Raw genomic sequence first — 26,361 nt, forward strand, 5'->3', positions numbered from 1 at the left:
CCTCATTTGCGAACAGAATCTATAACAGTAAATTATTTAGAGTTGAAATTGTTTAAATTATTTGATTCTTTATTCATACAGTTGGACTAATTTAATTTAGTTCGTTGGGAAAATAAAATATTTAACCAAATAAGCATAATTTTGTGAATTCTAACTTTAAATTTATTTTTATAACACATTTTTCTTAAACATGATTTTCAATGGTGCATCTTCTAGACTTCTGATAATATAACACTTATCGCTACCTAACTTAGCCTAAAAGTAGGTAACGAATATAAAACCATGATGATTTTCAGCCGTTTAATACACTTACAGTTAAATAAAGAGCATGGAATGCTTGTGGTATCTCACCAAAATTAATTGAAACGAAAACAGGAGTGGTAAGATGTTTATCATTGGTCATTATTAATGAGCTGTTGTCTATTTCCTTGACCAAAATGTCTGTTTTTTTCTTTAAGTTGTCAATAGAATTTTATCAACAATATTAGTCATTATCAGCTGAAAAAATGCCTAACGTTGATTTGATTGGCGGCGTCAATCAGTTATTATTGCTAAGAAATTTCCAAAAAGACGATCCCATTTCAGTTACTTCTAAGACGTGAGCATAAAAACATCCAAAAAGTTCTAGCCAACATATTTTGTAACAAATCAACAAGTAACACTAAAAATATAACTTATTTTATTGCCAGTTATTGCCTAAAAAGGTTTTTTAATAATATTTTTCAAGGAAAACCACGCAATGAAAGGTAAAGTCCTAAGAAGTCCTATTTTCAATGTGCAGTCGAGAATTTGTGTGCCCAAGATAGGCAGAGAATTTATTTTATATTTATATCTTTCTAGAGTGGGCATACTTGCCGTTTACTTTGTGGCTCTTGGGAGACACTATCTGTTATGGTAGCCAAGAGCACACAAGTTATACAATATCGGGTGTAAAAGAGTGCTTTACTTCCTCAGAAATAGATCCCAACTTCTGTCTATCCTTATCGAACGGTTTTTATAAATATCCCTATGACTGCAGTGCATATATATCGTGTAATGATTCATGCGCTGATTTGGAGTACTGCCCTGATGGAAAACTCTTTAATAGTCCCATGCACATTTGCGATACACCAGAAGCTGTCGACTGCGAATCGTTACCTTATCCAACACCTTCAACTACCGAGCTCCCAATGGAAAATCCTTGTGAGGGCATTAAAAATAACACTATTTTGCCCTCTGCTGGTAATTGTAGTGAGTTCTTTGTGTGTGTAAATCAGCAAAGTGAAGTGCATCACTGTCCCTGGGAGATGCTTTTTAATCCTGATCTGGAAATTTGTGATTTTAAGGATAACGTCTGGTGCTACGGTGACCCTACTACCCAAAATCCTTTGGAAACCTCAGATACTACTGCGGAGTCCTTCACAAAGTGCGAGGGCCAAAAGCTTGGAACCTTTTTCCCGGATACTCAGAATTGCCAACAGTACTACTACTGCTGGGGCAACGATTCCTTCATACTTCTACCCTGTCCCGTGGACAATTGGTTTAATCCATACACCGGTAACTGTGGTCCCGATATTTCACCGGAAGCGTGCCAAGCATTTGTGGCTACCACTATGCCTGTTATTATTACATCACCTTCCACAACAGTTGCGACGTCCACTACGGAAGCTAATGATAAGAATCCGTGTGCAGATCAGGAACTGGGTGCCAGCTTTCCGTTGCAATCCGACTGCCAGTCATACCTGCTATGCCTGGGTAATGGCCAATCTGCGAAAGCTCAATGTCCAACAAATGCCTGGTTCGATCCACAATCAGGGGATTGTGGGCCAAATGTATCGCCCACTGCTTGCATCGAAACAACCACACCTACCACTACCGTTGCCACAACTCAGGGCTCGAATGATCCTTGTGCCGATCAAGAACTGGGAGTATCTTATCCCCTGGTGACAAACTGCAAGCAATATATTCTATGCATGGGAAACGGGGAATCCACGGTAGCCAATTGCATCTACAACGCCTGGTACGATCCGCAAACGGGAATTTGTGGACCCGAAGTATCACCAACAGCATGTACGGAAACTATAGTTTCCACCGAATCCTCCACAAGTCAAGCCACCTCGCCAATCACAACACCTTCCTCTCCGTGGTCTACCACTTTGTCTACCCATTATCCTGAGGAGTCTACTACTACCCCGTCGGACATTGCAAAAATCTGTTCTGGAGAGAGCGATGGTTATTATGCCACGTATCCTGAGGACTGCAGTAAATACATCGTATGTGCCAGTCCTGTTCCTATAGCATTCTTCTGCCCGGAAGGCTTGTTTTTCAACGAAGCTCTTCAGAAATGCGTCGAATGGAATTTAAGCGAGTGCCCCAAGGAAGATACCACCACTGCATCGCCTGGCTATACGACTCCGAAACCAGATTCTTCGATATGTTTCAATAGCACTGGCATGAATTTGCCGTACCAAGAAAATTGTCAATGGTTTGTACGATGCGTTGACGACTCCTCTTACATGATGGGTATATGTAGCAGTGAAGAGTATTTCGATCCATTGACTGGGGAATGTGGCTTTGATGTCTCCCCGGAAGCCTGCCGGGGGATCTACACTTCAACCACTATAGTTACGGAAACCACCGAGAGCTCAACAACTACACCAAGTGCTCCAACAACGGCAATTACCCCAACTACTCCGAGTACAGAAACTGATCCTTGTGAAGGAGCTCCTGAGGGAAAACTTGTTCCCTATCCGGATGACTGCACTAAATTCATACAATGTGTTCGTCCCATCCCTATCGTGTATGACTGCCACGAAGGTCAGGAGTTTAGCGCCAGTTTGGAAAGATGTATGGCTCCGTGGTATGCCAATTGTTCTATTCCGGCCACAACTACAACTGCAGCTCCCATAACAACTACCACGCTGTCGCCGGACAGCTTTTGTGCGGATAAAATCGAAGGATCACTGGTACCTTATCCCTTAAATTGTAGCAAGTACATAGTTTGCCAGGTTCCCATCCCAGTGGGGTATGCTTGTCCAGGAAGCGAAGAGTTTAGTCCTACTGCTTTGACCTGTATGGAAGCTGAGCTGGCCGGTTGCATTACCAATGGCTACCGCCTTTTACCGGTTAATTTATTTGGCAACACTGATTCAGAAGATTCAAGCCCATCACTTTGGCAGTCCCTTAAAACGATGGCAAGCTTTGTTATAGATTTTTAATGCAAATTATGTAAATTTTTTTTTGTTATAGATTTTTGATGCAAATTATCTGAATTGTAGGCATTAAACAAAAATGTTATTAAAATGTCGTAAATTCAATTGATTTGTTTTACTGGGGATACTGGCAATCAGAGTTGGATGTGCTGCACGAAAGTTTGCTGGGATTCCAATACAAGTTGCCTGGACATGTAAGGACTGTTGCCGTTGGTCCGCAATGAATAAACTTGTGGCAGTCATTGGGATACGGTATGTACGCATTGGAAACACTATTTTTGCACAAAGCATGGGGATCTATTGGTAGGAATTCAGTTTCAGCGGACGTCCAGGATGCAGATGGTGGAGTAGCAGCGGTTGGTATGGGATCAATTGGTGCAATGGTGCTTGGAGGAGGATAGGGCATCGGAAATCCTTGACAACTGGCATATTGTGGGGCCACGCACCGCTGATATTGGTCACTCCACTGATAGTTCTGCTCACAACGAAGGACTCGCGTCTCGTAGAATCGACTACAGTCTCCGGGGAATGGACTGTAGCTTACCCCATTGCTGGGTTTCGGTGGATCGAATGAATTGCAGTTTGAGTACTCCCTGTAGTCACAGCGGTAGGTAATTTGGCTCCAGAACAGGTTTTCAGGACACTGGTGCTCGAAGGCCTGTCCTTTTTGGCATGTGTAATACTTGCGACAGTCGTTGGGATATGGCAACATTACAAGGTGGTTGGGGTCGTCGAACGGTGGGCAGTGTCCAATCGGCACAGCAGGTTCGGCTACAATAGGCTACATAGAAACTTACATTTCTTAGATTATGTTCATTCGAACGAAGGGAGCACTTACTGGAACATAATTGAACTCCTCGCTTTTTATAGTGGAATAGAAAGCCACTAAAACTAGGCACACAAGTGTAGGTGTTCGCCGCACTGAAAAAAAAGAATTTAATAATGCGTAGTAATTTTAATATTTTAAATTTTTTCTTACTGATGGTTGAATCCAGTGAAAGCGCACTGAGATAGTGAATGTTGTGCTTGGGTAACACCAGCCCTTTTATACTTACAACATGCAGGCGATCGTTATCAAGTTGAAGTGTTTAACTTTGATTTATCGTTAAGAACTCCTCTTATACAAAGAAAGGCTGCAATTTTTAAAAAAACAATCCTAGGAATTTAAGATTAACAATTTACTTACTCTTATTACATTTTTAGTGTCACAATGGCTTACTTTTTTATATTTTCTTGAAAAGGTTACAAATCAGAATTATTTATAGTTAGCTGGCTCTTTTTTTTTTTTGGCAAGCCATGGTTTCTTAGACATTATTATTGTCCGACGTTATTGTCTTTTCCACTTGACCGGACAAGCTTATCGGTTCAAGGACAGAGGAGATTAAAAGGTTTATATCTAAATTCCACCGAAGACACGGTATCTTATTGTCAATAACATGTGTTTGTATATCAGTGATATATAAGAACCCAAGCGATCGGTGCTGAGTATCAGATGAACTGCAGAGTTTAAGCGCAGAGCAATGAAAAGTATGGGTAAAGCAGTTTTATTAATTTCGATAAATATTAATATTGATTTTTATTAGTGGAATACCAACTTTTGTTGACTGTTTCTTTAACTGTGATGTGCTTTGGGTTCTCCATGTCACAAACTGTGGTAAAACAGGCCGATCCTAATGACTGCCATCGATTCTATGAGATTCGCTTGCTGAGCTGTCCTCCGCAATTTATTTGGAACTCAAACTTCGAGCGATGCGAAATGCAGGCGCTTGGTGGATGTTCCTTCACTTCTTCAGCACCAAATGGGAGTAAACGCTTTCAAAACGACTCAATTCTAAGTCCGGAAATCACAAAATCACAAAATCTTTTGGAGGTATGTGACAACAAACTCGGACAGCGGATAGTTTACCCAGGTGACTGCACCCGATTCATTCTGTGCGATTATCTGCCCTTTGTGATGACCTGTCCGCAATATCTCTTTTGGAACTCCCATCTACTCACTTGTGACAAAATTTGTGTTTAGATTTTCAAAAATACGTTTGTGTGGAATAAAGAATTAAATCAAATGACTCTATTTTTTTGTGATTTATTATTAAATATTAATTACAGTAGCAAAACGTACAAAATATTAAAGAAATGGCAGTAAAACTCTAAAATTAATTGCGAAAAACACTTAAATGCTTAAGACCAAGCAGCATCGAAACACAAATAGGTGTTTGTGGTTGACGGTTGGCCAAGCTGTTCTATAATTGAGCCCCTTTGGAACTGATCTACTATAATATGGGTGGGTTAAAGGGATGTTGTATACGATCCCCTAGCACTTGCCATTGGTTGGTGCCTTCGGTCGGCAGATTTTGCTCCTTCCATTGGCACCGTAAACAATGTTGCAGGAGAAGGTGAAGTAGCCGCATGTCGAGGACTTTGTGAAGTATGTGGACTGGAAGTTCTTGTTCTCCTGCGGCGGATTCTTGCTGTTGTCCATGCTGCCAGTCACCGACTTGGTGACGGTGACATAGCTGTCCGGAGCACGTGCGATGGGCTTGTCCCCTCGAGTTGGGCCCTCCTCAGCCGCGTCGGCCGAAATCTCCACCCTCTTGTTAGTGGGCAGCTCCAGAGCCTTGGTGTGGAACTTCTTTTGCACATTGACAGTGCCTCGGAATCCTGGTGGTATAGCCTCGGTGGTGGAAGGTTCGCTATTGATGGTTACCCTACCGTTCTGCTGTTGCACCACTTGGTACTTTTCACCTGCAACTGGTAGCACCACCGCCTTTTGGATTTGCGTGGGCGAAGACTGTTCGTAGGCCTTGGGCTCTGGAGTTGGCTCCAGTTTCTTAACACTGCTGGCCGACTTGGGACTCTCCTCCAGCTTGACTGGCTTCTCGTTGTAGTACTCATCCTCTTCGTATTCATCCGGGTCAGCTTCATCTTCATCGTCGTACTGTATGGGCTCCGGCTGGTCTGCTTTCCTTTCTGCCATATCAGCCTCATCCTTGGGCTTGGTCGACTTCAACTGCAGTTCTGGCAGCCTGTCGGACTCATCAGTGAGCGCCGGTCCGCTATAAACAGCATCAGCGCGATCAGTAACTCTAAAATACACAAAAAAAAACAAAAAAAAACAAATTTTATATTTTCGTTTCCCATGATGGCATATCATAGATGATGGATATTTTCAACTGAATATTTTTTCAAGAGCTTAGAACAAGGTGCTCCTTTAAAATAATTCGAGTTTTCGTTGTTAAATAGATTTATTTGTTTAAAAATTTTAAAAAGTTACAATTTTATAACATATAAGTAAGGCCTATTTTATTTAGTTGATTTTAACACAGAAGCTAAAATAGTTGACAATGTTTCTAAGTTCAAACCAGACTTTGTTTTGGCTATTTGCTACGCATTTGTTTGCTTATGACAGGGGTGCTCACGCATATGGAGCACAATTGTTTTTGTAAATGCACTCGTTTGTGGAGATGTTAGGGCCGGCAAATAGGTAAGCTTGCTGGGCACATTTTGCTATACACTAACAATTTTTCGTTTCTTCCTTGCGGTCCAATTCGTTACTGATAAGACCGAGACAAGCCAACAACAATTACATTGGTTTATTTTTTTTGGATGGCTAAGTCAAATGAATTTTGTTTTTGTCTTTTCCTCGGCTCAACACCGAATACTTTACTTGTGTTCGTGATCCTTTTTAAATGTGTTGGAAAATGCTCTGCCATATGGCAGTTTTGAGCACCCCTGGCTCATGTGATTATGTATGAATTTGTGGGTGAGATAAGGAGAGCCATTTACCAGCGGTAAAAAATTGAAAAGGGGCAAGAAAAAAAATCACGAAGGATGCAATGGAAGAGAGCGGCAAGTGTCTTGAGAGACGAAAGAGGAGGCGAGGAAGCGGGTGCACGAAGTTTTTTGAGAGAGTATGGCATTGTTGAGAGAGTATGCCTATAAACAGTAAAAAAAAAGTAAAGCTCCTAAGCAAAACTTGTATTGGATAGACACGGGTGTTGCAATGAGGTAAATTCAACCTTTTTTATTTGAATCGGAAACTTTTTAAATGCACTAAGCGTTTCTTTTTAATTTAGTTTATTGGGATTAGTTGGTTGGTCGTTTTTTTGTCTTTTAACAATTTTTTTTATGACAATATCAAAAGTTTATTGACCCCTTCCCGAAACTCAGAGTGCCTCTATTTGATACCTATGTACATATGTAAGTCACGCCTGGTAAGCTAGCTATCATAAAAACTAACTAAGCTAAACAAAAACGAAGGAATATTTTTGTTAAATACATTCTAAGATTTTTGTATAAAAGGATTCGGTATGTTTTAAAATTTTATAAAATGAGTTTGCCACATTTAGAAGCGTAAAAAACTTTTAAGAAAGAGCTTAACAATTTTTAATATTATAAATATTTACGTATATTAAAGCGAATGCCTTTGGGGTTACTTACGCATTGACATTATCGCCGAACCGACTGATGGTGTTAAATAGCTCACGATTTTGTTCCCTGTACGATGCCACCTGCTCCTTGGTTCCCGATGCGGATTGAGCAGCACCGTGGTACGAAACGCCGTAGCTGAAATAAAAAACCATATTGTAACACCTTTCTTGAGCCGCCAGTCGTACACTTTTACTACCTGGAAGTTCCGTGAATCTGCGAGCTACTCTGACTAGAGTGGGCGCCAGATGAGGACGAAGCCTGACCGCCGCCGTTGGCCGCTGGCGTATTAGCTTCCTGGCCGGGACGAAAACCGATCTGGGCTTGCGATGAGGTCTGCCCAGGACCGCTGGACTGGGCGTCAGCCAACCCACCCTTGTCATTGGCATGAACCTCGCTCTGGCTCAGTTGGATAATGCCGCCGCTCTGCGAAGAGGCCTTCGTGCCGCCGTCCTTTGCCGTCTGCACCTGGGCCTGCGACTGGGCGGGACCCCCAGATCCCTGGGCCTGACTCACGGCGCCCTCCGCAGTTCCGGTGACCTGGGCACTGGCCGCACGATCCGCATCCGAGGTCATTGCGCTGGCGCTAAAGGTTCCGCCCGCACTGTATGTTCCAGACACTTGGGTCTTGGCAGTGCCTCCGTTCTTCTTGCCCTGAGCACTTGCCGAAGCCTGTCCGTCGCCAATAGATGACTCGGCCTGGGAGAATGCGTCGTCGGCTCCACCTGTGCCGGCAGCAACTGGTACACCTTTAATAGATTTTAATAAGTTTCTCAATAACTCGTGTAGCTACTCACCAGCACCACCAGCGCCTCCAACACCAGGAGCTCCAGGAACAACTCCAGTGCCAGCTGTGTAGCGCCCCGGTGCATCAATTTGACCGCCGACACCAGACTGTCCCGTTTGACCTGTCTGGCCTCCGTAACCTGGTTGACCCACTCCAGCACCCGTCGTTCCGCCAACTCCAGGTTGAGATCCGTAACCGGGTTGAGCTCCGTATCCGGGCTGAGGCCGTCCAATTCCTGGTTGGCTTCCTCCTACTCCCGGCTGAGTTCCGTATTCTGCCGATCCACCTGCAGGTTGACTTCCGTAACCAGGCTGTCGGCCACCCAAGCCTGCCTGTCCGCCTACTCCCGGCTGAGTTCCGTATCCAGCTTGAGAGCCACCAATTCCTTGGTGGCTTCCCCCAACTCCGGGCTGACTTCCACCTACTCCAGGTTGTGTTCCATAGCCAGGCTGAGTTCCATATTCAGGTTGAGAACCACCAAATCCTGGTTGGCTTCCCCCAACTCCGGACTGACTTCCTCCTACTCCAGGTTGTGTTCCGTATCCAGGCTGAGTTCCATAACCAGGTTGAGAACCACCAACTCCTGGTTGGCTTCCTCCTACTCCCGGCTGTGTTCCGTATCCTGGATGAGATCCATATCCAGGTTGAGATCCACCAATTCCTGGTTGACCTCCTCCAACTCCTTGCTGACTTCCTCCTACTCCAGGTTGTATTCCGTATCCAGGTGCAGTTCCATATCCAGGCTGGGAACCACCAAGTCCTGGTTGGCTTCCTCCAAATCCGGGCTGACTTCCTCCTACTCCAGGTTGTGTTCCGTATCCAGGCTGAGTTCCATAACCAGGTTGAGAACCACCAACTCCTGGTTGGCTTCCTCCTACTCCCGGCTGTGTTCCGTATCCTGGTTGAGATCCATATCCAGGTTGAGATCCACCAATTCCGGGTTGGCTTCCTCCAACTCCCGGCTGACTTCCTCCTACTCCGGGCTGTGTTCCGTATCCTGGTTGAGTTTCATATCCAGGTTGAGAACCACCAATTCCTGGTTGGCTTCCTCCAACTCCGGGCTGACTTCCTCCTACTCCCGCCTGTGTCCCGTATCCTGGTTGAGTTCCATATCCAGGTTGATAGCCACCAATTCCTGGTTGGCTTCCTCCAAATCCGGGCTGACTTCCTCCTACTCCAGGTTGTGTTCCGTATCCAGGCTGAGTTCCATAACCAGGTTGAGAACCACCAACTCCTGGTTGGCTTCCTCCTACTCCCGGCTGTGTTCCGTATCCTGGTTGAGTTCCATATCCAGGTTGAGAACCACCAATTCCGGGTTGGCTTTCTCCAACTCCGGGCTGACTTCTTCCTACTCCCGCCTGTTTCCCGTATCCTGGTTGAGTTCCATATCCAGGTTGAGAGCTACCAATTCCTGGTTGACCTCCTCCAACTCCAGGCTGACTTCCCCCTACTCCAGGTTGTGTTCCGTATCCAGGTGCAGCTCCATATCCAGGCTGGGAACCACCAAGTCCTGGTTGGCTTCCCCCAACTCCGTATCCAGGTTGAGTCACATATCCAACTCCAGGTTGGGAACCACCAATTCCTGATTGGCTTCCTCTACCTCCTGGCTGGGTGCCTCCAACTCCAGGCTGTACTCCATATCCAGACTGACTTCCATATCCAGGCTGGGAACCACCAAGTCCTGGTTGGCTTCCTCCAACTCCGGGCTGACTTCCTCCTACTCCAGGTTGTGTTCCGTATCCAGGTTGAGTTCCATATCCAGGTTGAGATACACCAATTCCGGGTTGGCTTCCTCCAACTCCGGGCTGACTTCCTCCTACTCCAGGTTGTGTTCCGTATCCAGGTTGAGTTCCATATCCAGGTTGAGATCCACCAATTCCTGGTTGGCTTCCTCCAAATCCGGGCTGACTTCCTCCTACTCCAGGTTGTGTTCCGTATCCTGGTTGAGTTCCATATCCAGGTTGAGATCCACCAATTCCTGGTTGGCTTCCTCCAAATCCGGGCTGACTTCCTCCTACTCCAGGTTGTGCTCCATATCCAGGCTGACTTCCATATCCAGTTTGAGATCCACCAATTCCTGGTTGACTTCCACCAACTCCTGGCAAGCTTCCTCCTACTCCTGGTTGAGAACCGTATCCGGGTTGAGTTCCGTATCCCGGCTGAGCTCCATATCCAGGTTGGGATCCACCAATTCCTGGTTGGCTTCCTCCAACTCCGGGCTGAGTTCCGTATCCTGCCGATCCACCAACTCCAGGCTGACTTCCGTAACCAGGCTGTCGGCCACCCAAGCCTGTCTGTCCGCCTACTCCCGGCTGAGTTCCGTATCCAGGTTGAGAACCACCAATTCCTGGTTGGCTTCCTCCAACTCCGGGCTGACTTCCTCCTTCTCCAGGTTGTGTTCCGTATCCTGGTTGAGTTCCATATCCTGGTTGAGGGCCACCAATTCCTGGTTGACCTCCTCCAACTCCTTGCTGACTTCCTCCTACTCCAGGTTGTGTTCCGTATCCTGGTTGAGTTCCATATCCAGGTTGAGGGCCACCAATTCCTGGTTGACCTCCTCCAACTCCTTGCTGACTTCCTCCTACTCCAGGTTGTGTTCCATAGCCAGGCTGAGTTCCATATCCAGGTTGAGACCCACCAGTTCCAGGTTGATCTCCTCCAGCTCCTGTCTCTGTTCCTCCAACTCCAGCTTGAGGCCCATGTCCTGGATGTCCATCTCCGACTCCTGTCTGCCCAGTAAATCCAGGTTGAGTAGAATAGCCAGGCGTTCCGCCTAGCATAGGTTGGCTACCTCCACCGATTAATGATTCGCCAGTAAGTCCAGGACGGGTATCGAGACCATGTTGTCCTGTAACTCCTGGCTGAGTTCCGTATCCTGTTTGACTTCCAACTCCAGGTTGGCCTCCGAATCCAGGTTGTCCGACTTCGAGTCCTGGTTGAGTTCCATATCCGGGCGATCTACCACTTCCACCATCTCCGTATCCGGGTTGAGCTCCACCAACTCCAGTCTGCCCGCCTACTCCTGGCTGAGGTCCATATCCGGGTTGTCCGCTACCGAGTCCCGATTCTCCGGGCCGTGTTCCGTATCCGGGCTGTACACCACCTACTCCTGGCTGCCCGCCACTTATACCTGCCTGTCCTCCAACTCCCGGCTGAGTTCCATATCCGGTCTGGCCTTCACCAGTTTCCGGTTGTCTACCTCCAATTCCTGGCTGTGTTTCGTATCCAGTGGATCCCACAACTCCAGGTTGAGAACCATATCCGGGTTGTCCGCTACCGAGTCCTGATTCTCCAGGAACCCCAGGACGCACGCCACTTACTCCTTGTTGACCGCCTACTCCAGGCTGCCCGCCACTTGTTCCTGCCTGTTCACCAACTCCCGGCCGAGTTCCAAATCCAGGCTGAGCTCCACCAATTCCTGTAGGGCTTCCTCCAGCGCCGGTCTGTGTTCCGTATCCGGGCTGTTTGCCTGCGACTCCTGGATATCCACCAACTCCCAGTTCTCCGGGTTGTGTTCCGCCAGTCCCAGGTGCGGGAAGATGTCCATAGCCCGGTGAGTAAGCTCCACCACTTCCAGGCTGTCCTCCGATTCCCGACTGACCGCCAAACCCTGGCTGTTCACCCACTCCGCCTTGCGCACCTTCATTAAAATTAAGATTATAATTACATTTTAAGCAGAAGGTACAAGTAATTCAGATGAGATCTTACCGGCACCCGGAAAGCCAACTCCACCGGCTCCACTAGCATCTAGTATTCTGCCCGAAGAAGGGTAATCCGTTTGGTAGCCGGAACATCCATTGCAGTCTCCCGATGAGAACTGACTCTGAGCCTGTCCCATTCCGTGGGTGCCAGCTGAAAGAGTTTTAAGTCAATCTACAAGGATGTTAAGGGATTTTTATAGAACCGGACTTACAGACAGTTGAGCGAGATCCACTTTCATTGGCCTCCGCCTCGGCTTTTCCATCCTGTTCGGGTTTGCCAAAATTTAAGTACTGAGACTGCGTTTGTCCCCTTGAACTAGTAAGACATTATTTATTTTTAGGGCACAGAATATTTTTGTAATTACTTACTAGCCTCTGGCACTTCTCTTTTCTCTGTCCAAGCCGGTCAGACCAGAAATCTCGACTTCTTCCCAGGCGATTTCTCCTGCAATTTTTTTAAAGCGATTTAAGTTCAATGCTAATGTCAACCTAATCTTTAAGCGTATTCAACATGTGTCTGCGAGTGTCCCCAATTTGATGCTGCTTTAATAACTGACCTTGGTCAATTTAGGTCTTATCGCCTACCATTCGAACCGAGTTCATTTACATTGAACTACTCTAGTTCCACACAGGCCAAATTCAAGGGATTCATTAGCGATTCGGACACTTACGATGGCGGCTCCATTTGCGCTTGCTACGAGAAGCACAGCGCCAAGTAGCAGGCCTATGCGAAGGGGCAACATTTCAATAAATTATTTTCTGAATCCAATTGAAATGCGTCGACGTCGTCGCAACACAACCAGCAAACTGAAAGATGAAATTAAATTGTATTATCAACACATTGTATACATGCGTGTTATTATTAGTTCATATTCCTTCGCTCTGTTTTGTGCCCGTCACTTTCTGGGGTTATCACGTTTCTTTTAAACGAGCACGCACGATGTTGTTAGATGCCAAAATAAAGTAATTGATCTTGAGTTTTATTTTAGTTTTAGGAATGATGTAATTGCTCCAACTGATTAAGTTTATACATATTTTTAAAAGCAAACATACAAGTCCTTAGAGCTCAACTTGGTAACAGGAAATCATTATGAGTAATAACAACTGGATTGTCCTAGCAATTAAAAACTTTTTTAATATTTGTTTTATAAGTGTCTGTTACTTGCTGGTGCTATCACTTTTCTTTTATTGAGTCTAATTTTATTTGCGGAATGATTTTATCGCTCAAACTGATTAGCTTTAATATTTAAATTAAATATTTGAATAGGATATCAGGATAGTTCTCCTGATGTTTATTTATGTTCATAACATTTTGATTAAACTAAAAAACAAATTAGTTGGTTTTTTGTTTTTTTTAATTTTTAATTTTAGTTATTGTTTGTTTCGTTAAACATTTATTATTAGTTAACTTCCCGGGAGGTTTTCACTTTTAATTTAACAATAAAATGTTCTATACTTTAAGAAGTTCCTCTTTGGCACAAAAATAATTTAAACATTCTATTAAATTTAAACGTTCACAGCACAACATTTTAAAAAAATATAATATTATATAAAAATATAAAACTTTGCTCGCAGTTCCGAGTTGTTTGAATATAACTCTTTCCTTAAACCATTTATTAAATGTTTTAATTCTTATTTGATCCCTTATCCACGTATTTCAAAGGCTTTATTTTAAAGTGTCCTTGCTCAAACTGTAAATCTTAGACACACACTTCTTCGCCTGCGTGAATTAGGATTCCAAGAAGATTTTCCGATTTGCTTCCGATCGCGACAACTGCTGGATTGCGAATAACACTGTTCCGTTCGAGCATGAAAACTCTAGAGCTTGAGCAGAACTCAAATTCATTGAAGGCGAGCAATTTCCAATACATTTGCATTTAGCCAGCAGCAGCATGAATATTTATGTAGGATCCACACTAGCAAAGAGTGCTCGTATGGTATCTGTGAGGCGGATCAGGGCACTTAGAGTTCCAAGCTTGGAGCTCGTCGCCAGTGCCAGTGCCATTCATTCGAGTGTCTATTCCATTACGTATCAGATCTTTGATCGTGTCAATCGATCACTTGGTCGTCTGGCAATGGAAGGGGAACCGCTGACGTCCCCTTCGACAAATGAGTTTCTGGGGGCATTACAACATCATAGTCTTCGCCAACGGATGGGGCACTCTTTTGACCCATTTAGGGAAATGTGCTGGCATTTATTTGCATATAAAGATACGCAATTGTATATCTCATGGATACATTTTCAAGTGTGTCCCTGCCCCCAACTCATACGCTTGGGAAATGTGTTCTCTTTTTGCGTCTGGTGAACGCTTAATTAATTTAGGCTTTGATTTCCTAAGCCGCTAATTTCCATGTGTTTTATTTTGATTTTTAACAAATCAAAAATTGGCGGAAGTAATTTGCCTTGATAACCTCTGACACCGAAATTTGCGTTCAATTTCTGGTTAGACTGTCCATCGTCATATCTATATATAGAGCAACATCTACAAGCCCCCATTCAATGTTGAGTTCGGCTATTCTCTTATCGGCTGAAAGCTTCTATGACACCATGTGTTTAAATTGAACTCAAGCATTAAATTTAAATTTTTCAAAGGCCCATCGGCTGTATGGGGTGTGTTTCAAGGCTAGTAATATTTTTAATTGAAGCCTAGATTGATAAGATCAACAAATAATGGGTAGGAATTTTAAAACCCGAGTGTTCTGACTATAGAATTCCCTTTGATGAGATTTACCGAGAACCTAGTTCTTATTACAATAATAATCTCCAATTTTCTTTTTGAATGTAAAACGAGTTTCACATGCTATATGCTTTTGAAACAGTGGTTATAAGATAAAATTGTAAGTCTACTGACAAATTTTTTTAGATTTGAATATACTTCTCTTTTCTCCGTTAAAAGGGTATAAAAAAGTACCAAGCAGCAGTCTATTGAAATAAATTTGCATACATCCAAAAAGGAAATCTATTTAGAACATCTCAAAACCATCAATAAAATACAAATGATTGTTTTTTTTTTTCATTTTTTAAAGCGATAATAAATAATAATAAATAAAACAACTGCTTATAATTCATTTTTAAATCTAAAGTATATTAAAATAAATACATTTATTATTAATAAGTTTATATTTTTTAATTTTATTATATAAACGGATCGAAGTTCCAGCAAAATAAGTACATTTTAAATCATTATTATTAATTGGTTTTACTGAGTTAAAATTGTTTTCTGAAGGTCAATCAAAGAATGCTATTTATCTGCAAAGATTCTGTAAACAAATATTAAAAACTATGTTATTTGTTATGCATGGGATTAAGAAAATATTAAACTTACACTTATGTGCAGAATCGCTGCGATTTTTCGCATAATTCGCTGACAGGATTCCAGTAAAGTCCTAAACTACAACTCATTACGATACCCCTCAAGCCAAAGCACTTTATGTATTTCGAACAATCGCCTTGAAAAACATCAAAATTCATTCCCACTGCACATGAAATCGATTCATTTGCAGATTGCAGATTGTTGCAGTACTTATTTGACCAATCACAGACGGAAATTTCTGGGTTCCAATACAGGGGATCGGGACATTTGCGCTCCAATGGCTCGCCGTTACTGCATTGCAAATATTTGGTACAGTCCGTTGGGTGAACAAGGAAATCTACTCCAGGGCCGCAAGTCTTTTCTTCTGGTTTCGCATTTTCCTCACTGTTGTAGCAAACACTAGGTTCCCTACTGCAGGCTAAGTTTTGATAGTCCCAATAGAGATTAGCCGGGCAATCCATAATAAATTCGTTTCCATTACTACACTGTATAAATTTGTGGCAGTTTGTTGGATGGGGTAAGTATGAGTTCCCGCTACTGCAAGAAAGCGGTGATAAAGTTGACGACGTGGTGTCAGGGGAAGATGATGTTGAACTTGAATAAGATGGAGTTGTTTCTTGCGTTGACGAAATAAAACTACTGGTAGTATCGTCTACAGTGGTACTTTTATCCGGAATCGGTGTAGAATTCGCGATCGTAGAGCTTTCTCCGGGCTTGTATGTAGAGTCTGTAGTATTTTCTTCTGTACCTTTCGTAGAATCTTGGCCAACAGTACTACTACCGCTGGGAATGGATGTTGAAGCCTCAATCGTAGTGGTGCTCTTTTCAGGTTCAGCTGTGGTGGTTTCGTCGGGAAGAGTTGTGGCATCCTCTATTGTCGTGCTATCTTTAGGAATATTCGTAGAGTTCTGGGAAGCTGTAGTACTTTCGACAGGAATGGGTGTGGAATTCTTAATCGTAGTACTTTCTTGAGTTTCAGCTGTTGTACTTTCGTCCGGAAGAGTGGTTGGGTCTTCCTTTGTCGTGCTATCCTCAGGAATATTCGTTGAGCCCTGGGCAGCTGTTAGTACTTTCGTCAGGAATGGGTGTGGAATCCTCAACCGTGGTGCTTTCTTGAGGCTTCAGCTGTTGTACTTTCGTCCGGAAGAGTAGTTGCATCATCTATTGTCGTGCTATCTTCAGGAATATTCGTTGAGTCCTGGGCAGCTGTAGTACTTTCGTACAGGAATGGGTGTGGTATCCTCAACCGTGGTACTTTCTTGAGGTTCAGCTGTTGTACTTTCGTCCGGAAGAGTAGTCGCATCATCTATTGTCGTGCTATCTTCAGGAATTTTCGTTGAGTCCTGGGCAGCTGTAGTACTTTCTTCAGGAATGGGTGTGGAATCCTCAACCGTGGTGCTTTCTTGAGGCTCAGCTGTTGTACTTTCGTCCGGAAGAGTAGTTGCATCATCTATTGTCGTGCTACCTTCAGGAATATTCGTTGAGCCCTGGGCAGCTGTAGTACTTTCTTCAGGAATGGGTGTGGAATTCTCAACCGTGGTACTTTCGTCCGGAAGAGTTGTCGCATTATCTATTGTCGTGCTATCTTCAGGAATAATCGTTGAGTCCTGGGCAGCTGTAGTACTTTCTTCGGGAATGGGTGTGGAATCCTCAACCGTGGTACTTTCGTCCTGGGCAGCTGTAGTACTTTCGTCGGGAATGGGAGTGGTATCCTCAACCGTGGTACTTTCTTGAGGTTCAGCTGTTGTAGTTTCGTCCGGAAGAGTAGTTGCATCATCTATTGTCGTGCTATCTTCAGGAATATTCGTTGAGTCCTGGTCAGCTGTAGTACTTTCGTCAGGAATGGGTGTGGAATCCTCAACCGTGGTACTTTCTTGAGGTTCAGCTGTTGTACTTTCGTCCGGAAGAGTAGTTGCATCATCTATTGTCGTGCTATCTTCAGGAATTTTCGTTGAGTCCTGGGCAGCTGTAGTACTTTCTTCAGGAATGGGTGTGGAATCCTCAACCGTGGTGCTTTCTTGAGGTTCAGCTGTTGTACTTTCGTCCGGAAGAGTAGTTGCATCATCTATTGTCGTGTTATCTTCAGGAATATTCGTTGAGTCCTGGGCAGCTGTAGTACTTTCGTCAGGAATGGGTGTGGAATCCTCAACCGTGGTACTTTCTTGAGGTTCAGCTGTTGTACTTTCGTCCGGAAGAGTTGTCGCATTATCTATTATCGTGCTATCTTCAGGAATATTCGTTGAGTCCTGGGCAGCTGTAGTACTTTCGTCAGGAATGGGTGTGGAAACCTCAACCGTGGTACTTTCTTGAGGTTCAGCTGTTGTAGTTTCGTCCGGAAGAGTAGTTGCATCATCTATTGTCGTGCTATCTTCAGGAATATTCGTTGAGTCCTGGGCAGCTGTAGTACTTTCTTCAGGAATGGGTGTGGAATCCTCAACCGTGGTGCTTTCTTGAGGCTCAGCTGTTGTACTTTCGTCCGGAAGAGTAGTTGCATCATCTATTGTCGTGCTATCTTCAGGAATTTTCGTTGAGTCCTGGGCAGCTGTAGTACTTTCTTCAGGAATGGGTGTGGAATCCTCAACCGTGGTGCTTTCTTGAGGCTCAGCTGTTGTACTTTCGTCCGGAAGAGTAGTTGCATCATCTATTGTCGTGCTATCTTCAGGAATATTCGTTGAGTCCTGGGCAGCTGTAGTACTTTCGTCAGGAATGGGTGTGGTAATCCTCAACCGTGGTACTTTCTTGAGGTTCAGCTGTTGTACTTTCGTCCGGAAGAGTAGTCGCATCATCTATTGTCGTGCTATCTTCAGGAATATTCGTTGAGTCCTGGGCAGCTGTAGTACTTTCTTCAGGAATGGGTGTGGAATTCTCAACCGTGGTACTTTCGTCCGGAAGAGTTGTCGCATTATCTATTGTCGTGCTATCTTCAGGAATAATCGTTGAGTCCTGGGCAGCTGTAGTACTTTCTTCAGGAATGGGTGTGGAATCCTCAACCGTGGTACTTTCGTCCTGGGCAGCTGTAGTACTTTCGTCGGGAATGGGAGTGGTATCCTCAACCGTGGTACTTTCTTGAGGTTCAGCTGTTGTAGTTTCGTCCGGAAGAGTAGTTGCATCATCTATTGTCGTGCTATCTTCAGGAATATTCGTTGAGTCCTGGGCAGCTGTAGTACTTTCGTCAGGAATGGGTGTGGAATCCTCAACCGTGGTACTTTCTTGAGGTTCAGCTGTTGTACTTTCGTCCGGAAGAGTAGTTGCATCATCTATTGTCGTGCTATCTTCAGGAATTTTCGTTGAGTCCTGGGCAGCTGTAGTACTTTCTTCAGGAATGGGTGTGGAATCCTCAACCGTGGTGCTTTCTTGAGGTTCAGCTGTTGTACTTTCGTCCGGAAGAGTAGTTGCATCATCTATTGTCGTGTTATCTTCAGGAATATTCGTTGAGTCCTGGGCAGCTGTAGTACTTTCGTCAGGAATGGGTGTGGAATCCTCAACCGTGGTACTTTCTTGAGGTTCAGCTGTTGTACTTTCGTCCGGAAGAGTTGTCGCATTATCTATTATCGTGCTATCTTCAGGAATATTCGTTGAGTCCTGGGCAGCTGTAGTACTTTCGTCAGGAATGGGTGTGGAAACCTCAACCGTGGTACTTTCTTGAGGTTCAGCTGTTGTAGTTTCGTCCGGAAGAGTAGTTGCATCATCTATTGTCGTGCTATCTTCAGGAATATTCGTTGAGTCCTGGGCAGCTGTAGTACTTTCTTCAGGAATGGGTGTGGAATCCTCAACCGTGGTGCTTTCTTGAGGCTCAGCTGTTGTACTTTCGTCCGGAAGAGTAGTTGCATCATCTATTGTCGTGCTATCTTCAGGAATTTTCGTTGAGTCCTGGGCAGCTGTAGTACTTTCTTCAGGAATGGGTGTGGAATCCTCAACCGTGGTGCTTTCTTGAGGCTCAGCTGTTGTACTTTCGTCCGGAAGAGTAGTTGCATCATCTATTGTCGTGCTATCTTCAGGAATATTCGTTGAGCCCTGGGCAGCTGTTGTACTTTCGTCAGGAATGGGAGTGGTATCCTCAACCGTGGTACTTTCTTGAGGTTCAGCTGTTGTACTTTCGTCCGGAAGAGTAGTCGCATCATCTATTGTCGTGCTATCTTCAGGAATATTCGTTGAGTCCTGGGCAGCTGTAGTACTTTCTTCAGGAATGGGTGTGGAATTCTCAACCGTGGTACTTTCGTCCGGAAGAGTTGTCGCATTATCTATTGTCGTGCTATCTTCAGGAATAATCGTTGAGTCCTGGGCAGCTGTAGTACTTTCTTCAGGAATGGGTGTGGAATCCTCAACCGTGGTACTTTCGTCCTGGGCAGCTGTAGTACTTTCGTCGGGAATGGGAGTGGTATCCTCAACCGTGGTACTTTCTTGAGGTTCAGCTGTTGTAGTTTCGTCCGGAAGAGTAGTTGCATCATCTATTGTCGTGCTATCTTCAGGAATATTCGTTGAGTCCTGGGCAGCTGTAGTACTTTCGTCAGGAATGGGTGTGGAATCCTCAACCGTGGTACTTTCTTGAGGTTCAGCTGTTGTACTTTCGTCCGGAAGAGTAGTTGCATCATCTATTGTCGTGCTATCTTCAGGAATTTCGTTGAGTCCTGGGCAGCTGTAGTACTTTCTTCAGGAATGGGTGTGGAATCCTCAACCGTGGTGCTTTCTTGAGGCTCAGCTGTTGTACTTTCGTCCGGAAGAGTAGTTGCATCATCTATTGTCGTGCTATCTTCAGGAATATTCGTTGAGTCCTGGGCAGCTGTAGTACTTTCTTCAGGAATGGGTGTGGAATCCTCAACCGTGGTGCTTTCTTGAGGCTCAGCTGTTGTACTTTCGTCCGGAAGAGTAGTTGCATCATCTATTGTCGTGCTATCTTCAGGAATATTCGTTGAGTCCTGGGCAGCTGTAGTACTTTCTTCAGGAATGGGTGTGGAATCCTCAACCGTGGTGCTTTCTTGAGGCTCAGCTGTTGTACTTTCGTCCGGAAGAGTAGTTGCATCATCTATTGTCGTGCTATCTTCAGGAATATTCGTTGAGCCTGGGCAGCTGTTAGTACTTTCGTCAGGAATGGGTAGTGGTATCCTCAACCGTGGTACTTTCTTGAGGCTCAGCTGTTGTAGTTTCGTCCGGAAGAGTAGTTGCATCATCTATTGTCGTGCTATCTTCAGGAATATTCGTTGAGTCCTGGGCAGCTGTAGTACTTTCGTCGGGAATGGGAGTGGTATCCTCAACCGTGGTACTTTCTTGAGGTTCAGCTGTTGTAGTTTCGTCCGGAAGAGTAGTTGCATCATCTATTGTCGTGTTATCTTCAGGAATATTCGTTGAGTCCTGGGCAGCTGTAGTACTTTCTTCAGGAATGGGTGTGGAATTCTCAACCGTGGTACTTTCGTCCGGAAGAGTTGTCGCATTATCTATTGTCGTGCTATCTTCAGGAATAATCGTTGAGTCCTGGGCAGCTGTAGTACTTTCTTCAGGAATGGGTGTGGAATCCTCAACCGTGGTACTTTCGTCCTGAGCAGCTGTAGTACTTTCGTCGGGAATGGGAGTGGTATCCTCAACCGTGGTACTTTCTTGAGGTTCAGCTGTTGTAGTTTCGTCCGGAAGAGTAGTTGCATCATCTATTGTCGTGCTATCTTCAGGAATATTCGTTGAGTCCTGGGCAGCTGTAGTACTTTCTTCAGGAATGGGTGTGGAATCCTCAACCGTGGTGCTTTCTTGAGGCTCAGCTGTTGTACTTTCGTCCGGAAGAGTAGTTGCATCATCTATTGTCGTGCTATCTTCAGGAATTTTCGTTGAGTCCTGGGCAGCTGTAGTACTTTCTTCAGGAATGGGTGTGGAATCCTCAACCGTGGTACTTTCTTGAGGCTCAGCTGTTGTAGTTTCGTCCGAAAGAGTGGTCGCATCATCTATTGTCGTGCTATCTTCAGGAATATTCGTTGAGTCCTGGGGAGCTGTAGTACTTTCGTCAGGAATGGGTGTGGAATCCTCAACCGTGCTACTTTCTTGAGGTTCAGCTGTTGTAGTTTCGTCCGGAAGAGTGGTCGCATTATCTATTGTCGTGCTACCTTCAGGAATATTCGTTGAGTCCTGGGCAGCGGTGGTACTTTCGTCAGGAATGGGTGTGGAATCCTCAACCGTGGTACTTTCTTGAGGTTCAGCTGTTGTAGTTTCGTCCCGAAGAGTGGTCGTATTATCTATTGTCGTGCTACCTTCAGGAATATTCGTTGAGTCCTGGGCAGCTGTAGTACTTTCGTCGGGAATGGGAGTGGTATCCTCAACCGTGGTACTTTCTTGAGGTTCAGCTGTTGTAGTTTCGTCCGGAAGAGTGGTCGCATCATCTATTGTCGTGCTATCTTCAGGAATATTCGTTGAGTCCTGGGCAGCGGTAGTACTTTCGTCAGGAATGGGTGTGGAATCCTCAACCGTGGTACTTTCTTGAGGTTCAGCTGTTGCAGTTTCGTCCGGAAGAGTGTTCGCATTATCTATTGTCGTGCTACCTTCAGGAATATTCGTTGAGTCCTGGGCAGCGGTAGTACTTTCGTCAGGAATGGGTGTGGAATCCCCAACCGTGGTACTTTCGTCCGGAAGAGTAGTCGCATTATCTATTGTCGTGCTATCTTCAGGAATATTCGTTGAGTCCTGGGCAGCTGTAGTACTTTCGTCGGGAATGGGAGTGGTATCCTCAACCGTGGTACTTTCTTGAGGTTCAGCTGTTGTAGTTTCGTTCGGAAGAGTAGTCGCATTATCTTATTGTCGTGCTACCTTCAGGAATATTCGTTGAGTCCTGGGCAGCTGTAGTACTTTCGTCAGGAATGGGTGTGGAATCCTCAACCGTGGTACTTTCTTGAGGTTCAGCTGTACTAGTTTCGTCCGGAAGAGTGGTTGCATCTTCCTTTGTCGTGCTATCTTGAGGAATATTCGTTGAGTCCTGCGCAGCTGTAGTACTTTCGTCAGGAATGGGTGTGGAATCCCCAATCGTGGTGCTCTCTTCAGTTTCGGTTTTAGTAGATTCGACCGGAGTTATGCCATCCTTTGACGAACTGTTTTCCTCAGGGCTTAGCATTAAATCTGTTCCGGTTGTATTACTTTCGACTTGAGTCGGTAATGAACTTTTTTTTGTTAACACTTTTATTTCAGTTGTATTGTACGTTGTGTTTCTTGTTTTTTCTTTTAGTGCCCCAACATCTTGTTTCTGTGATTTATTAAGATTATTTTTATCAAGAGACAAATTACTATTAAACGAATGTTTAATAGGTATAGCCTTTATTAATTTTATTGCCTTGCACTTGAAAAGTTTCTGTTTGGTCGGGTTTTGCATGCACTTTTTTTGTAAGTACCACTGTTAAAACCACACATAGTATAAAATACCTGCAGGACGACTTATAATAATTCATCGTAACCGATTAACGTTCGAGTTTTATAGAGACATTTGGTCAAATGATACCTGTGCTGTGTGCATTCAATATTTATAACCCAATGAAAGCTCATTCCCCACTTATCTGGTATTTTTTTGCGAAGCCCGTTATCTTTAAGAGGAACTCAATTGAGCAGCCGTCTACTGAAAACCAATTACGTTCAATTGTTTTTCTTTATTTTGTTTATTATGTATGTACATTTTTTCGTGTGCTTAACAAAATTCTACCTCATTTAATAGCGGTTATTGCACCTCGTAGTCGTCAGAGAATTTTACTTCATTGTCGCAAGTATAGTCACACGCCTGGAGAGGTTGGTTCCAGTACAGTCCGATTGGGCAGCTAAGTTTGAACCCAATGTTATAGACACATTGGATAAATTTTGTGCAATCGGGCGGATAAGGTAAAAATGGCAGTCCAGAGGCACAGGTCAAGGATGGTGACTTCGTGGTCTCATTTCCTTCATCGGTACAGAACTGCGACTCCCAGGCGCACACATTGAGTTCAGGATCCCAATACAGTCCGTCTGGACATATTTTTAAGATTCCCTCTCCGTTCACGCACTGATAGTACTGCCTGCAGTCAGGTGCTGGAAGAAATTGGTCTTCGTCATCACACAGGACAGGTGGTGGCAACGTTGTTGTAGGAACCTCCGTAGTTTCATCTGTTTCAGAAATAGTGGAAGTATCTTCTTCAAAGAACGCCGTTGAACTCACAAAGAGAGCAAACAATCCAATAATATGAAAGCCTGTAATAAGTTTATTAATGATGAAATACAATATTTTTTTACAATAGGACAGAATTTTTAAATTACCTCTCATGTTTTTAAATGGGTCGTTCTGCCAAAGTACTACTTTTTACTGAGGATCCGTGCTTTTATAGCATTGGCTTTCCGTTTATACTGAACTACTCTTCTTTTTTATCTGTATAATCTATTTTATTTACACGCGTATTGATAGCCAAAGGAAATCAGTTTTTGCTCCTATTATCAATTTATAGTTTCGCAACTTTAAACAATGTTGACGGCATTGTAAGACTTAACAATATCATCGACAGAGATGTACCCTCTGAAATCAATAGTAAAGATAAACAATTAGGTAAAAATTAAAATACCCAATTAAATTGTTCAAAATTAATAAAAAAAAAATTATAAAAAAAACTACTTAAAGTGTTACACATTATTGTATTCATTTGAGTTCTTACTGAGTATTTGTTTTTTGGTTCTTTAATTAGTACACTTTATCGGACTTACTCACGTTTATTGACTTACATTTAAACACTAAGTGTTCTGGAAATTTTCAACGCCCCAGTTACTTCAAGTGAATCCGGAAACACATAAATTGCGTATCAGAAAAACAAGTTAATATTGCTTATACAAGTTACACTACGAAGTGCTCTACATATAAATGTTGGCATAGACATTTTAACCTAATTATATTTCTAAGTAATTAAGTTAAGACAACTTAGATCATAGCCTTATAAATTCTAATCAATATTAATAAAGTAGCAAAAACAATTCAAGGTTAAACCTAAAAGATAAGTAAATAATTACTTTTTTGTGTAACTAGGGGAAGTCCCAAGTTGAACGGCGGAACACTTAAACCGCTTTTAAATACTTTTTTTTTTAGATTTTTTTACCCTTGCAGAGGGTATTATCATTTCAGAGACGTTTCCGACCCTATAAAGTATATATATTCTTGATCAGCATCACTTGGAGAGTCGATCTAGCCATGTCCAATTTTCATCGAAATCGGACGACTATAACGTAAAGCTTCTATAGGAACAATAAAAATATTTAAAAAAAAATATTTTGAAAAAAATGTTCTTATTTACGACGATTTACGCATAAATATATAGAAGTAATAATAAACATTTAAACAAATTGGTATTCATTTTTTAAAATCGGTGGGCTGTCAAGGAAATGATCTAAAAATAAATAGAAAAACCGGTTAAAATACCGTTTATTTATTATCACAAAGTCACTAGCTTTACTACCGTTTGCACCAGCCCATCAGAACTGATAATAATCTTAACAGTTACTGGTACACCTATTATCTAATCACGACAACTTTCTGATAAGTCAATTACTTGATCATTGAAATCCTGATGTACAAGGAATGCCAATTGCCGGATAAAAATGTTATAATTGGGTTTTAATTAAAATTGGTAGTTGTAAGTTGAAAATTACAAATAAAGTTGGTAATAGCGAAAGGAGACTAGCTTATTATTAGGCAACAGCAGGACCCATTCTTTCTATAAGAGCTTTAAGATTTCAACAAACTAAAACGCATTTTTCGGAATCTTAACTTTAGATGACTTGACATAATGATTTCACTTGCTATATTTTGATTGTGCCTGTTTTATTTGATTGCTTCTATAGTTTGAATTCATTATCAATCAAATTATAGCAGTCTCATCATGTTTGACCAAGGTGGTGATAATGAGAACACTTTAGAGTCTTGTTTTATGCTAATTAAAGGCTGAATCTGATGCAGTAAGAAATGGTATAAATGCGCCTTCAACTGAGTAGTATTCGTTGGCCTGAATTGCTAGTCGACTGATCGGTGTTGCGATGAGATGTAAGTACCGGAAGAGAAACTGAATTATACCCGTTAGCATTAAAGATAAACATTTTTGGGTTCAAGTGGTCTGGATATTAATGTCGCTGCAGCTTATGCTCCTGGCAACTGCCCTTAGTGCGAGAAGATGTATAACCCCAACTAAAGCTCCAACTACCACGGAGGATCCTGACGACCCCACTGATGATCCCTGGGATCCCACGGATGACGACTCAACTGAGGACCCATCGGATCCAACCGGTAAACCCACTGAAGTGCCCACTCAACAGCCTTCGGATGCCACACCTACTGAAGAACCATCGAAGCCAACTGAAAATCCATCGGATCCCACTGAAAAACCCTCGGAACCCACTGAAAATCCAATAGATTCGACTGAAAATCCCTCGGATCCCACTGGTCAACCGACTGGGGAATCGTCGGATCCCACAAATGAAACCACAGAAAACCCCTCGGATCCCACGAGTCAACCTACAGAGAAGACAACAGCAGTTCCATCGGAAGAAACTACTGAGGCTCCGTCAGAAACCACATCTGAAGATTCACAGAGCTCTTCGGACGACCCGGGAAGCACTAGGACACCAACTGAAGAACCACCGAATCCAAGTGAATCAACTGCTTCTCCTTTGTCCACATTTTCACAGCCGAACGGAACCACCGAGCCCATTCCCAGCGTGGATGCGAATGCCTCGTGTCGGGCTCATCAGGGTGTCCAGTTCCTGCCGCATCCCTACGATTGCCACCTATACATCCACTGCAATGGGGATGTGGGGTACGTCCAGGATTGTCCCAGTGATCTTTTCTGGGATTCAATCACCCAGACCTGCGCCAAACACTGCGCCTAGGCAAATAAAGTACTAAGAATAGCATGCTCTTAAAAATCATTGTTCTTCTCTACTGGGTTTCCTTGTGACTTTTGAGTGATCTTGAGCTT

The 26,361-nt window shown here is 43.6% G+C and overlaps 6 protein-coding genes and 1 long non-coding RNA gene across 11 annotated transcripts; 3 read left to right on the plus strand and 4 right to left on the minus strand.

Annotated features, from left to right (window-relative positions):
* Positions 1-590: 590 nt before the first annotated feature.
* Positions 591-3,197, plus strand: LOC128258671 (chitin-binding domain protein cbd-1-like). The gene is made up of 2 exons (XM_052990445.1): positions 591-746; positions 841-3,197. The coding sequence occupies exons 1-2, from the start codon at positions 740-742 to the stop codon at positions 3,195-3,197; spliced, it is 2,364 nt and encodes a 787-aa protein (XP_052846405.1). The 5' UTR covers positions 591-739.
* A 7-nt stretch (positions 3,198-3,204) lies between these two features.
* Positions 3,205-4,241, minus strand: LOC128258672 (peritrophin-1-like). The gene is made up of 3 exons (XM_052990446.1): positions 4,171-4,241; positions 4,030-4,112; positions 3,205-3,972 (listed from the first exon to the last, which is right to left on the minus strand). Coding segments are annotated over exons 1-3 (750 nt in total). The 5' UTR covers positions 4,172-4,241; the 3' UTR covers positions 3,205-3,306.
* Positions 4,242-4,510: 269 nt separating this feature from the next.
* Positions 4,511-5,262, plus strand: LOC128258508 (uncharacterized). Its single transcript, XR_008267969.1, has 2 exons — positions 4,511-4,718; positions 4,775-5,262. It is a non-coding gene; the product is annotated as an uncharacterized LOC128258508 (long non-coding RNA).
* Positions 5,257-13,925, minus strand: LOC128258507 (collagen alpha-2(IV) chain-like). Of its 4 annotated transcripts, XM_052990150.1 has the most exons (9): positions 13,817-13,925; positions 12,772-12,911; positions 12,474-12,528; positions 12,317-12,420; positions 12,112-12,255; positions 8,414-12,043; positions 7,816-8,365; positions 7,629-7,754; positions 5,257-6,274 (listed from the first exon to the last, which is right to left on the minus strand). In XM_052990150.1, the coding sequence occupies exons 2-9, from the start codon at positions 12,845-12,847 to the stop codon at positions 5,503-5,505; spliced, it is 5,457 nt and encodes a 1,818-aa protein (XP_052846110.1). In that variant the 5' UTR covers positions 12,848-12,911; positions 13,817-13,925; the 3' UTR covers positions 5,257-5,502. The 4 variants fall into 4 exon arrangements, with proteins under 4 accessions (XP_052846110.1, XP_052846109.1, XP_052846108.1 ...); XM_052990149.1 differs by lacking the exons at positions 12,772-12,911; positions 13,817-13,925 and having other exon boundaries at positions 8,414-9,373; positions 10,055-12,043; positions 12,317-12,414; positions 12,470-12,532; XM_052990148.1 differs by lacking the exons at positions 12,772-12,911; positions 13,817-13,925 and having other exon boundaries at positions 8,414-9,001; positions 9,257-12,043; positions 12,317-12,414; positions 12,470-12,532.
* A 1,321-nt stretch (positions 13,926-15,246) lies between these two features.
* Positions 15,247-22,502, minus strand: LOC128258400 (uncharacterized). Its single transcript, XM_052989996.1, is given in 8 exon segments — positions 15,247-15,365; positions 15,431-16,157; positions 17,082-17,153; positions 17,223-18,104; positions 18,418-20,034; positions 20,037-20,393; positions 20,536-22,185; positions 22,241-22,502. Coding segments are annotated over 7 exon segments (5,565 nt in total). The 3' UTR covers positions 15,247-15,365; positions 15,431-15,432.
* A 511-nt stretch (positions 22,503-23,013) lies between these two features.
* On the minus strand, positions 23,014-23,807 carry LOC128258384 (probable endochitinase). Its single transcript, XM_052989973.1, has 2 exons — positions 23,666-23,807; positions 23,014-23,599 (listed from the first exon to the last, which is right to left on the minus strand). The coding sequence occupies exons 1-2, from the start codon at positions 23,670-23,672 to the stop codon at positions 23,097-23,099; spliced, it is 510 nt and encodes a 169-aa protein (XP_052845933.1). The 5' UTR covers positions 23,673-23,807; the 3' UTR covers positions 23,014-23,096.
* A 1,530-nt stretch (positions 23,808-25,337) lies between these two features.
* On the plus strand, positions 25,338-26,308 carry LOC128258376 (cell surface glycoprotein 1-like). 2 transcript variants are annotated; one of them, XM_052989963.1, is made up of 2 exons: positions 25,338-25,430; positions 25,497-26,308. In XM_052989963.1, the coding sequence occupies exons 1-2, from the start codon at positions 25,424-25,426 to the stop codon at positions 26,270-26,272; spliced, it is 783 nt and encodes a 260-aa protein (XP_052845923.1). In that variant the 5' UTR covers positions 25,338-25,423; the 3' UTR covers positions 26,273-26,308. The 2 variants fall into 2 exon arrangements, with proteins under 2 accessions (XP_052845923.1, XP_052845922.1); XM_052989962.1 differs by having other exon boundaries at positions 25,359-25,430; positions 25,476-26,308.
* The last annotated feature ends 53 nt before the right edge of the window (positions 26,309-26,361 follow it).

Source organism: Drosophila gunungcola (genome assembly GCF_025200985.1).
Source record: "Drosophila gunungcola strain Sukarami chromosome 3L unlocalized genomic scaffold, Dgunungcola_SK_2 000003F, whole genome shotgun sequence".
NCBI lineage: Eukaryota > Metazoa > Arthropoda > Insecta > Diptera > Drosophilidae > Drosophila > Drosophila gunungcola.

What these genes read in the sequence shown, in the direction of transcription:
- LOC128258672 (XM_052990446.1), bottom strand. An exon ending in AGGAGTTCAATTATGTTCCA is followed by an intron (nt 3,973 to 4,029) that starts GTAAGTGCTCCC and finishes GTTTCTATGTAG; the next exon opens with CCTATTGTAGCCGAACCTGC.
- LOC128258507 (XM_052990150.1), bottom strand. Translation starts at nt 12,847, where the DNA reads ATGTTGCCCCTTCGCATAGGCCTGCTACTTGGCGCTGTGCTTCTCGTA. An exon ending in AAGAGAAGTGCCAGAGGCTA is followed by an intron (nt 12,421 to 12,473) that starts GTAAGTAATTAC and finishes ATGTCTTACTAG; the next exon opens with TTCAAGGGGACAAACGCAGT. An exon ending in TTCGGCGATAATGTCAATGC is followed by an intron (nt 6,275 to 7,628) that starts GTAAGTAACCCC and finishes TGTGTATTTTAG; the next exon opens with AGTTACTGATCGCGCTGATG.